We start from the raw sequence: 12,579 nt of genomic DNA, 5'->3' as shown, positions 1-12,579 counted from the left end.
TGGTTGTCTGTACCGTTACCTGGGTAGTTGGGTTTGGGACATTAGTGGCCTGATCGTTATTGGAAGGAGAGTTGAAAATCTGAGATCTTCAAGACAGAATTCTTACCGGAATATTCCTTTAAAATATGTTTCAGGTTTTATTTTCATAAAGTTTAATCCTTATATAACTGCAGCTTTCTAATATATTTTGTGCTTCAATTCCTTCCCACAATCTGTTTACTTTCAATGATTGGGAACAGTCTGGAGGATGAAATCCTTCCCTGATTGAACACTTCTCACAGGTGACAGCTTGCTGCAATCAGACCCATTTATACATTGTATTAACTTACTCAGTGCAATGTATCAGTGCAGGAATAAAGTAACAAGTTATCAAGACTAGAGTAAGGATTGTGATGATGATGATGTGTTTAGCTCTCTGATGATCCTCCACACTGGATAAATCTGTAGCAAACAAATCACAGTGTTGGGTTTTGCATCTTCCGGATGAGAGCAAACAGGTTTCCATTTAACGAAAGCAAGCGGAGATCTTAAATATAGGAAAGAAGTGAAACACAAACATATTGGAAAGTTGCAGAACTTTTAATTATACAATGAGTACATTTAACCCCACTAATGACTTTTGCGCCCCTCTCTGCACTGGTCACCATGCGACGCGGCTTCCATGACTCCGCACTTGCAGCCGCAAGAACAAGACTGTCCTGTGACCCGGACCCCATTATACCAGAGCATCCCACCCTCTTATGCAAAGCCCTCCAGGCCCAGGGGTGTATAGGACACATTGGCCATTCTTTATGGCGGTACCTGGTGCTCAGCAGGGGGGGGGCTGTGGAGGCACCGGACCTATTATTAGGGCTATGATAACACAGGAGTGGGCTGGAGACCCTACAAGGGACCGTCACCAGTAATTGTCGGCTGTGGACTGTAATTCTGTACACATTTCACTATTGACACACTCAATAATTATCTGTTTGTGCTGTCTGTGAATGCACAGATTTATCTAATACTTCTCACAGCTGAGGGTTTGCTACAATTGAGTCCAGTCTAGGAAATGCTTCATGTGAACCAGTTTCTGGAGGATTATTAATTCTATTGATCCTGATGGAGACGGACGCAGCCGCCACCCTCCTCCTCCAAGTACAGGTGCAGCTGTCAGCGCGCGAGCGGGTGTGCAGGTACCCGAAGCAGACAGCGAGATATATGCACCCCCCTCCCCAGGGCACACAGCGAAATATATGCACCCCCCTCCCCAGGACAAGATGAGATGTGGAAATGATGAGAGTCATCATTAACTTTCTCTGTGCAATTGTTACACAGAAAAATAAATACATGGAAACCAGCCATCCCCGGCCCCAATAGTGATGACGATGGAAGATTCATCAGCCGGAAGATGAAAAAAATATAGAATTAACCTGCGTCAATATCACAAGAGATCAGCGGCCGACAGCGCAGAAGCTCCGGCGGTCAGAGGACGAGGGTCTGAGACATCAGCTCCAAGAATCAGAGACGTCAATACAAAACGGGAAATGCAGAAATATCTATTCCCCGAATCATTTTATTTCCTGCACAATGTGCAGCTGTGGAAAAGTCTGCAGAGCATCGCCACTTCAGTGAAAGGACACAGAAGAGCCGGGGAAGAGTAGTCAGGATTAGAAGGAATTCCATATGTGGGACCACCGCCGTCGCCGTCCCCCCGCATGCGTGATCCTAAACATGTGGTCAAATCTGCAGCAGAAACCTTACAGATTGCACTGCACCCTTAGGACATGTTCACACATGCAGGAATCCAGCAGAAACTTACAGTACAAATTACGCAGATCAGTTATCTAAACAAAATGTAAAAAAGAAAAATTACAATAATGAGCAGATTCATAGATCTATAGGACGCTCATTCTTGAGGATTTTCTCTGCAGATTTCACCCAATGCAATGGATTAGGGCGAGATCCATGGCCAAATCAGCAATGAAATCCAAAAGTAAAAAACATGAGGATTTTGTGTGATAATAAAAAAAAAAAAAAAAAAAAAAAAGCTGCAGACAAGTGCACAGTTTTCCAGCAATGTTCCTTAGGGCATATTGAGGGTCTCCGTTCCTGCAGCAGCGAGTCCCCTTCTGTGGTCCGGGCCGGGATACTCTGTCCCCAGTGCTGTGACAGCTGCAGCTTTCCCTCGGAGGACTTGGCGTCCTGGGGTCTCACAATATGACACCCCAGCTGTGCGGGAGCGACGGGGGAGGGGTGTCGCTTCTCCGTCTTATTTTGGTACTTGCTAAATATTCTCAGCTGAAGACCAGATACTGAACCCGAGCCCCCCGCCTGAACAGCAGCTTACTGAGCAGAACGGTAGCACAGGCGGTAACAAGCCGTCAGCTGATGAGGTATAACTATGTGTGAATAAGCATCTATGAGGAAAGGATCCCGATCACTTAACCCTGCAATTGTGAGACCGCTCACATCAGTGGTCTCCAATCAGTGGCCTCCCCACCGCAGTCCTGAGACGGGGAATTCACAGAGGACACAACTGCACCCCCTGAAATGTTAAATCATCTAAATTAACACTAGTATCAAATCTAACAGTGAGATATGAATGTACTTAATGGATTTTGTGACCTTTCCGGCAATGATCACCGATCGCCTATAAACTCCCTCTTGTACAGTGTCCATTTTAGGACATGATCAGATATCAAAATCAATCAGAATGATGTCAGTTTGAGGCTAAATACCGATTCTGATGAAGCAAACGCGCCACACGCAAACGCGCCACACTGGCTATTTATGCTCAAACTGACATCATTCTGATGTTTGATTTTGATATCTGATCATGTCCTACAATAGACACTGTACTCTTGGACGCCATAAGCCTCAGCACAGGACACCGGAGGACCCCCATAACCGCAGCATTTAACGACAGGACCGAGGACCTTACAGAGCCGCTAGATGGGCTCCGGCCGGAGTAAGAAGTGTCAGCCCTCGTGGCAGTTTTGTCATTTTTTATTAACAATATATTATTTTGGCAAGATCTACACTCAACCACAAAACAGCAGAAAAGACAGCAGACATCGTCCTGAAATCCTGGACCGGGATTGTGCACGGACCCAAGGCCCCCGGATGTGCGAGGAATAGGACGATTCCAGGACCAGTTGGTTCCTATAATCCAGAACATTGCAAGTAACGCACTGCTCGACATTAAACAGCAGCACAACTCACATCGGACACTTTCATCCCAGGCACTTAACACTTTAGAAAAATAGATGCATCTTGGATTGCTCCTTGGGTTATTGCATTTTCTTCCGGAAGTGCAGCAATGGCCGTGCAAGGTCTCCGGGCCGTGCACCCTGTGTCACAGATGTATTGGTCGGTGTCCACGTCAGAACTCCTCATCCGTTGAGGTAGATTTTGAGCAGGAGATGGCTGCGCTCATCACATGACCAAGGCAGACTCTGGCGCACCGGACAGAAGGCGAGAGAGGACTGGGCCGGTGCTGCGCTCCTGCTGCGGAGGGATCACAGGACTCTGATGGAGAGGTGACGTCTTGAATGGACTCAGTTGTTCCTCTGGATAAGGAGGCAATCTGCTGAGAATAATATAATTATATAACTTTTACTAAACAATACTACAGCAGCACTCTGCAGGTTTACTGAGAGTCGCCCCGGGGTCCTTCCCTTTCTAGGTCAGAGAGGACGACGGCAGAGACGCCTGATGCATTTTGAGGATTCGTACAAAATTGAAAACGTGTACAGATAAGGTGTCTGTAGGAAGAAGGAGCCGCTATGTAGGTACATAGGGTAAATGCATATTTAAAGGGGCTTTCCACTTTTAAAAAAAGCTGGTCCCCAAACAATGGCAGTCATTTATAATAAAACTAAATGGTACTTGCCTTCCCCGGGTCCAGCGCAGGCCCTCTGCCGCTAGTCTAGTCTCAGGGCTTTGGCTGCACTGATGACATCACAACTACAGCGCACATCACCGCTGCAGCCAATCACTGAGCTCAGCATCTGTTTAATGTAGACAGCAACAGCCGGCAAGCTTAGCGATTGGCGGCAGTGGTGATGTGCTCTGTAGTCAGGACGTCACCACTGCAGCCAAAACACAGAGACAAGGTCAGTGTCAGAATCAAAGCTGAACCCGAGGATGTTGTTATTTTCTACGGTAAACCTGAGGATATTGTCGATTTACACGAATGAAAGCCTTTGGTGACAACTTTAAAAAAAAAAACGAAAAAAATACGCTTTAGGTTAAAGGGGTTGTTCAGTGAAGATAACTTCTAGATCAGTGGGGATCCTCACCAATCAGCAGAATAACTTTTCTCCCTGGTAGAATGAAGCAGCAGAGCGCACGCTCAATCCCCCGCTCCATTCATTACTTATAGGGCTGCTGAGCGCTGTGCTCGGCTTTTTCCAGCAGCCCCATAGGTAATGGATGGAGGTCGAGCAGGCGCTCTACTGCTTCACTGCTAACAGGAATATAAGTGCCCAGTGGTCAGCCCCCAGCCAATATACACGTTTTCTTTCAGCAGCAGAATGGAAGGAAGGGAGACACAGACATTACTAGTGAGTAGGCACAGACATTACTAGTGAGTAGACACAGACATTACTAGTGAGTAGGCACAGACATTACTAGTGAGTAGGCGGAGCCACACAGGATAGCACACCTCAGATTACAAAAAAAGTGTTGTCCGGCCCCTCCAGCTTGGGCTCCTCCTACTCCAGCTCTCCAGTCTAAAATTTGAGGTCGCAGAGGATAGTCGCTGCTGGAGCAGCACCTCAGAAAATTTTTTTATTTTTATCGGACAGAGACTTGGACCCCCGTGGTCTAGAGGTCTCAGCGCTGCTGGACCCCCACCCCTCCCCTGGCGGATCTGCATACCCTTTATGGTGGTCCCTGCAGAACCCTGCCGGCCCCGGGGGATGAGGGACGCTTCCCGGAGGAGACGCAAACCGCGCCATTGGGGTCCCTGCGCGCTCCGTCCTGGGGGGAAGCTAAGGGCCACAGCGCCACAAATCCCTGGGGGTCCCTGTGGCGCTCAGCTGGGTGAGTACTCAGCATTTGTAAATGTGTTTGAGTGCTTCAGCGGCTGCGGCGGCGGCCGCTGTTACATGTACCGTTGGTGACTGTTTTTCGTCCGCAGGTGGATCCCTGCAGGACATGTGAAGCGGGGCAGGAGCGGAGAGCGGAGGAGTCGCGCGCCTTTTTGAATGCCGGCGGGGGGCGTGGCTTCGCGCCTTCCCGGTCTTTTCGCGGGCAGGTAGCGCTCTGAGCGCGCGCTTTCTCCTGTCCCTCCCCTTCCGGCTTCTCTCTTCACTGCGCGGCGGCCATTTCTGACGGCCTCCTCCGGCTCCTCACTCTCCTCTCCTCCCGTCAGAACTGAAGGAACGCTGCACCGCGGCCAGCTGGGTGAGTCGCTTCTGCCTGTCAGGGCAGAAGCTTAACCTCCTCACCCCCACAGCGCAGGGCACCTTTCTGCGGCACAATTAGGTGGCAGACTGCGCTGCCCTGCAGCTGCTACCTCATATAGAGGTTTTTTGGTCTGGGACTCTCACACCTCTTTCATTTAGCAGAGGTTGTGGGGAGTCTGCTGCATTAACCCCCTGGTAGGCGGTTAACCCTTAATTGGGGGACAGCTGGGGTAGCTCTCCCTGTAAGAGCCTTAACCCTTCAGCGTTCGTTTCTTTCCTTTTAGAAGCCACACTGTCCTAGTTACTGACAGGCTTAAGCCTGCTATATACTGTGTGAGGGCATGTCAGATCAGGGTCCAGGAGGCGCGGTCCGTCTCCCGGGTCCGCTACAGGATCAGTCTCGCGTATCTGACTCACAGGAGTCCTCGACGGCGTCAAGTGTAGCGCAGGTCGGGGGGCTCAGTGATGTTAAAATGGAGGCTCTCACTCGTTCTATTGATAGCCTGTCTGACCTTCTAGGTCATTGGGTGTCAGCTAGATCCCAACTGTCTTCTCATGGCAGGAAGCGCCACAGGCCGGTACTGTCCTCCCCGCGCAGCGACTCGGAGATCTCTGATATGGAGGGTTCCCCTTCAAGCTCTGCTGGGGAGATGTCCGATTCGGATAAAGAGGGTCGGCAGGGGCGCTCTGCCTCTCTTTTGGGCCGTGTGGATACTTTTATTGGAGCTATGAGGGAGGCGTTACAGTTACCGGAGGAGGTAGCTAGACGCCCTGTTAAGTCGGCCCGGCTTTTTCAGGAGTCGCATAGGTCGCGGTCAACGTTACCATCTCTGGATGAACTTGATGGGGCGGTGGAGAAGCCTGTGTCCAGATAAGCGTTTTCAGGGGACACGGTTTTTTGAGGCACTGTATCAGTGTTCTACGGAGTCGATTGCTAATTGGATTCCTTCTCCTGAAGTGGATGTCCCTTTATCCCAGCTTAGCAAATCTTCATTACTTCCTGTTAAAGGGAAGGCGAGTCTGCAGGATCCGCTGGACAGAAAAACGGAGATGGCGGCTAAATCCATCTACGAGGCCGCGGGTCATGGATTCAGAGCGGCTTTAGGAGCCATGTGTGCTGGTGAAGCTTCCCTGAGGTGGTTGGACCGCCTACGGACGGCGTGGCAAGATGGATCCCCGCTATCCGAGGTAGAAGGGCTTTTCAAGTTGTTGGAAGAGGCAGCGCGATATGGCAGAGATGCAGTTCTGGATACTACGTCACTGCTGTCCAGGGCGCAATCCTCGGCTGTCACAGTCAGAAGAGCACTGTGGCTTAAGCAGTGGACCGGAGACGCGGTTTCCAAGCAAGGTTTGCTGTGTTTAGCTTACAAGGGTGGTCAGCTGTTTGGGTCTGACCTCACGGAACTGATTGCGAAGGCCAAGGCAAAAGAAACTGCTTTACCGCAGCGTAGAGCTGTGGCTTCTGCGTCTGGCAAGTCTAGTGTCGGTAGTAGTCGGCGGCCCTTTCGGCCCAGGGGACGGTTCGGTCAGCCCTCTTGGGGATCGGGTCGTCCCTCGTTTTCGGGAAAAAAGATCTCTCAGAAATCCCGCACTCCCTGGAAACAGAACTTCCGTCAAGACAAACGGGAAGCTGACAAAAAGCCCGCTAAGGCGGACTGACGCCAGGGTTTCACTCGAGGGTCCTCGAGTGGGGGGGGGGGGGGGGGGGGGGGTCGCCTGCTCCAGTTCGAGTCGACTTGGGCGTCCCACGTTTCAGACGCCTGGGTGACGCGGGTTGTGTCGGCAGGCTATTTCATAGAGTTTCTTTCTCGACCCCTGGACAGATTTTGTCAATCTCGCATTCCGTCAGAGCCCGAGCTAGCTACCGCTCTACGGCAGGAGGTCGATTCCCTTCTGCAGAATGGTGTGGTGGTGCTGGTTCCGCCGGAGGATTGGGGAAGGGGGTTTTACTCCAACCTCTTTGCGGTCCCCAAAAAGGAGGACAAATTTCGCCCCATTCTGGATCTCAAAAAATTGAATCTGCATGTCCGGACCCGGAAATTCCGCATGGAGTCGCTTCGCTCAGTTGTGGCGGCTCTGTCGCAGAACAATTTTTTAGTGTCAATCGACATTCGCGACGCTTATTTGCATATTCCCATCGGAAGGGCTCACCAGCGCTTCCTACGTTTTGACATAGGTCAGGACCATTACCAGTTTGTGGCCCTGCCATTCGGGTTGGCATCAGCGCCCAGAGTTTTTACAAAAATTCTGGCGCCTCTCATGGCGATCCTTCAAAGGCAGGGGGTGACAATTCTTCCCTACCTAGATGACCTTTTCATTGTGGCGTCCACAGAGGAGGAGGCGGTGAGGGCTCGCAATCTATCCCTTCAGCTCCTGGAGGACTTCGGGTGGCTAGTCAATTGGAAGAAGTCATCTCTGGAACCGTCGCAGTCAATCCTGTTTTTGGGGATGCACTTCGACACGGTACGGGCAGTGGTGTCCTTGCCTCCGGACAAGCAAGCAAGTCTTCGTCAACATGTACAGGTTATGAAGTCTTCGACAGCAATGTCCCTTCGAAGGTGTATGCGCCTTCTGGGTTTGATGGTGGCGTCAATGGAAGCGGTCCCGTTTGCTCAATTTCATTCCAGGGGTCTCCAAATGCTCATTCTGACCCGTTGGGATCGATCGCAGGCTTCGCTGGATCGCAGTGTCATCATCTCCCACAGGGTGCGAGAGTCTCTAGGATGGTGGTTACATCCAGAAGCGTTATCCCAGGGGAAGTCCTTCCTCCTTCCGCGGTGGTCGGTCATAACCACCGATGCCAGTCTGACGGGCTGGGGAAGGGGGGGTCTGGAACGATCTCTGGGTTCAGGGAGTATGGTCATCAGAAGAGTCTGTCCTGCCGATCAACCTCCTGGAGTTGAGGGCGATTTTCCTTTGCCTCCAACACTGGACGGTCCCTTTAAGCGGTCTGCCAGTCCGAGTGCAGACAGACAACGCGACGGCGGCCGCGTATATCAACCATCAAGGTGGGACGAGGAGCTCCAGGCTCATGATGGAGGTCTCTCGGATCATGGTATGGGCCGAAGCCAGGGTTCCAGCCATCTCCGCGATTCACATCCCAGGAGTCCAGAATATCACGGCGGACTTCCTCAGTCGCGAGAAGGTGGATCCCAGAGAATGGAGTCTTCATCCGGAAGTTTTTGCACTACTGTGCTCCCGTTGGGGAACTCCCCAAGTGGATTTGATGGCATCCAGGTTCAACGCCAGGTTACCGACGTTCATGTCCAGGTACAAGGACCCGGAGGCTGTGGTGGTGGATGCTCTAGTGGCTCCGTGGGACCAATTCGAGCTGATCTATGTGTTTCCGCCGATATCCTTACTTCCTCTGGTGTTACGTCGGATCAAACTGGAGAGAGTCTCGGCTATGTTGGTGGCCCCAGATTGGCCAAGGAGGACGTGGTTCTCAACGCTGGTGTCGCTTCTGGCAGTGCCTCCGCTTCCACTTCGCCCGGACCTGTCAACTCAGGGGCCCATTCGTCATCCGGACCTGAAGTCTCTGCGTTTGACAGCGTGGCTCTTGAGACCGAAATCTTGACCCGTCAAGGATTTTCAGCCGAAGTCATTGCCACTCTGCGAGCGGCCAGAGGTCCTGCTACCACTAGGATTTATCACAAGACTTGGGAAGCCTTCTTCTCGTGGTGTTCCGGTTCTTCAAGGAACCCGAGGATTTTTTCCATTCCCAATTTGTTGGCCTTTTTGCAGTATGGGCTGGACAAGGGTTTGGCAGTTAGCACCCTGAAGGGTCAGGTTTCCGCTCTATCCTTGCTGTTTCGGAAGGCCATCGCCTCGCGTAGGGACGTACGTTCCTTTTTTTCGCGGGGTAATCCGTCAATTTCTGCCGCGGAAGGCACTTGTGACTCCTTGGCGGCTCAATCTTGTCTTGGAGGCTCTTCAACATGGGCCTTTTGAGCCTATGGACTCTGTTAGCCTTTCATTGCTTTCCTGGAAGGTTGCCTTCCTGGTGGTGGTCACCTCTTTGAGAAGGGTTTCTGAGTTGGCGGCTCTTTCTTGCTCGCCTCCTTTTCTGGAGTTTCACCCGGATCGTGTAGTGCTTCGCACACGGGGCGACTTTCTACCTAAGGTGGTGTCACAATTTCATGTTAACCAGGATATTGTGTTGCCCTCGCTCTGTCCAGAGCCGAGGAATGCGAAGGAACGGGCCTTGCACACTTTGGATTTGGTGCGGGCGTTAAAGTTCTATTTGTCTATTACTCAAGGTTTTCGGAAGTCGGACTCACTTTTTGTGATCCCAGCAGGTCGTCGTCGTGGTCAACGAGCTTCCAAGGACACTATAGCTCGATGGATTCGGTCGGCCATTTTAGAAGCTTACCGATTTAAGGGCGAGCCTTGCCCAATTAAGATTCGAGCTCACTCCACGAGAGCTGTGGGTTCATCGTGGGCTTTTCATCAAGGGGCCTCGGCAGCTCAACTCTGCCGGGCGGCTACCTGGCGCTCCGTCCACACTTTTACAAAGTTTTATAAGGTGGACGTCAGTGCTTCCGCGGATGCGGCCTTAGGACGTAGGGTCCTGCAGGCGGCTGTAGTTTAGGTTATCTCCTTAACTTGTGTTTAGCGCTGGTTGCGCATTTATCTAAGTTGTTGGGAATCTGCCTTTGTTGTTTTTTCCCACCCTTAATTTCTGGACTGCTTTGGGACATCCCACTAGTAATGTCCGTGTCTCCCTTCCTTCCATTCTGCTGCTGAAAGACGGATTTTGGCAAGAACTTACCTGTAAAATCCTTTTCAGCGAAGGAAGGAAGGAAGGGAGACACAGCTCCCTCCCATGGCAGAAGTGTGTTGTTGTGTTTTCAGATGCGGCGTGACCCTTCTCTGATGGCGGTTATCTGGGCTGGGGTCGGCGCGCTAGGGCTCTGTTCCAGCATTGCCAGCTCATCGCAGTGGTCAGGTCCAGTGAGTAGTACCTGGGACTGTGTGGTTTTTTCTGTTATATGCATAACCTGTCTTCTTGCTTTTTTCAGAAGGGGTTATGTTGCTCCGCTGGTGATATTTGCTCTTCCTTAGCTTGTGTACGGACTGGAGAGCTGGAGTAGGAGGAGCCCAAGCTGGAGGGGCCGGTCAACACTTTTTTGTAATCTGAGGTGTTCTATCCTGTGTGGGCTCCGCCTACTCACTAGTAATGTCTGTGTCTACCCACTAGTAATGGATCTGTGTCTCCCTTCCTTCCTTCGCTGAAAAGGATTTTACAGGTAAGTTCTTACCAAAATCCGTCTTTGGTGGACATCCCCTTTAAGGGCTTGTTAGCTTAGGAGTTCTGCATATGCTGTACAAGGTGCTGCTCACAACTACAAGTATCAAGGAAACCCTGTGCAGGAGCCCATCTGTGAACGTTTCCTACAGAGGCTCCAAAGTGTAACACCAGCAAAGTAAATGGGATTTTGTATCTGATTTCCCATGAATTTGTGCTGGAAAGACCCACCCAACCTCGCGTGTGCGATTAGCTTTAATGTAAACTCCTACAAAGCGCAGCTGGAAGTCTTGATCGGCACGTGAGCACACGATGGCATCATTAATGACAATGCTGCATGTGAACACTGACCTGGGATTTGTGGCTTCCGCTTTGCTGTAGCCATTGAGACTTGGCGCACTGGGACTGGATTTCTGTGGTGACCTCTGGAATAAAACAGCAGCTTAAGAGAATAATAATGATGCATTTCTATCTATAGCGGTGAAATTCTCCAATGCAAACTAGAACGCCAGAGCTAAACTCGAGCAGCTTCACATGGAGCCGGGTATCAGATACCAATCCCGCATTAACGCTCGTTCACACAAGCGCGTGTTCAGTCACTTGTGCGGTATCTATGTGCTTGTGCACAGGGGCGTTATTTGCACATGGACCAACAGCTTGTAAGGAAAAAAAGGAGCCAACTACATCCCCATTTCTCAATGCTGCCATGCAGACTTACCGGAGGTGACCGCGGAGCAGAGCCGGTGTGATAGTTCATGAGACACAAACTCCTCAGCAGTTCTTGTCCTAATCAAGAACAAAAAAAATAAAAATCATTACACAGTGTAAAATAGCCCCCCACCACAATGGAGAGCGACCACCTCTGAAGCAACGAGCAGCTGCCCCCAGACCCTGAAAGAAGCAGATGATGAAAGATGAAACCGAACAAATTGGCACGCACGACCGCCCAACCACCAGCACGCAACCGCCCAACCACCAGCACGCAACCGCCAGGGTGCAACCGCCCAACCACCTGCACGCATCCGCCAGCGCCGGGGCGCAACCGCCCAACCACCTGCACGCAACCGCCAGCACCGGGGCGCAACCGCCCAACCACCTGCACGCAACCGCCAGGGTGCAACCGCCCAACCACCATCGCGCAACCGCCAGCGCCGGGGCGCAACCGCCCAACCACCAGCACGCAACCGCCAGCGCCGGGGCGCAACCGCCCAACCACCTGCACGCAACCGCCAGCGCCGGGGCGCAACCGCCCAACCACCTGCACGCAACCGCCAGGGTGCAACCGCCCAACCACCAGCGCGCAACTGCCAGCGCCGGGGCGCAACCGCCCAACCACCAGCACGCAACCGCCAGCGCTGGGGCGCAACCGCCCAACCACCAGCACGCAACCGCCAGGGCGCAACCGCCCAACCACCAGCACGCAACCGCCAGGGCGCAACCGCCCAACCACCAGCACACAACCGCCAGCACGCAACCGCCCAACCACCAGCGCCGAGGCGCAACCGTGGGATTTTAAGAGCAATGTCTAAATCCTGTAACATTAACCTCTTAATTACACAGCGGTTACTCTCTCCCCCCATCTCTGCATTTTTAAAGACATTTGTTGTGCTATGATCCAGTTGATTTAGCCCTCGGTGGGCGTCTTTGTGGGACAAGTTGCAATTTTTAACAGCCCAAATCTGGGATATGTAATATTGCAAAAACCTATTTCTTTGAGAGGGGGAAAAGCAGAACGCAATTTCAATATTGTTTTTCTGTTACAACGTTCAGCAAACAGTAAAAAGCGCATCATTTTATTTTGCAGGTGAATAGCATTACGGCGATGCTAAATTCAGGTATTATTTTTATATTACAGTTTCACTATAAAATACATGTTGGGTTGCAAAATGTTTTATTTTCTGTCAGACCATATAGAACCAGATAAACTAATTGCTGCGAACT

The 12,579-nt window shown here is 51.4% G+C and overlaps 1 protein-coding gene across 2 annotated transcripts in view; it reads right to left on the bottom strand.

Annotated features, from left to right (window-relative positions):
• Nucleotides 1–2,967: 2,967 nt before the first annotated feature.
• TTLL4 (tubulin tyrosine ligase like 4) overlaps nucleotides 2,968–12,579 on the bottom strand; it is a 37,809-nt gene continuing 28,197 nt past the window's right edge. The window contains exons 17-19 of one of the 2 annotated variants that reach the window (XM_073647364.1): nucleotides 11,357–11,424; nucleotides 10,990–11,063; nucleotides 2,968–3,568 (exon numbers count right to left, since the gene is read on the bottom strand). In XM_073647364.1, coding sequence (XP_073503465.1) covers nucleotides 3,415–3,568; nucleotides 10,990–11,063; nucleotides 11,357–11,424 — 296 coding nt within the window. In that variant the 3' untranslated portion in view covers nucleotides 2,968–3,414. The remainder of the gene's footprint in view (nucleotides 3,569–10,989; nucleotides 11,064–11,356; nucleotides 11,425–12,579) is intronic. The other variant, XM_073647365.1, reaches the window with a different exon arrangement.

Source organism: Phyllobates terribilis, unplaced genomic scaffold, assembly GCF_046119375.1.
Source record: "Phyllobates terribilis strain yellow unplaced genomic scaffold, ASM4611937v1 Scaffold_9__5_contigs__length_417890890, whole genome shotgun sequence".
Lineage (NCBI taxonomy): Eukaryota > Metazoa > Chordata > Amphibia > Anura > Dendrobatidae > Phyllobates > Phyllobates terribilis.
Note: the sequence above shows the minus strand (reverse complement) of the source record. Positions and strands in the feature narration are given on the sequence as shown.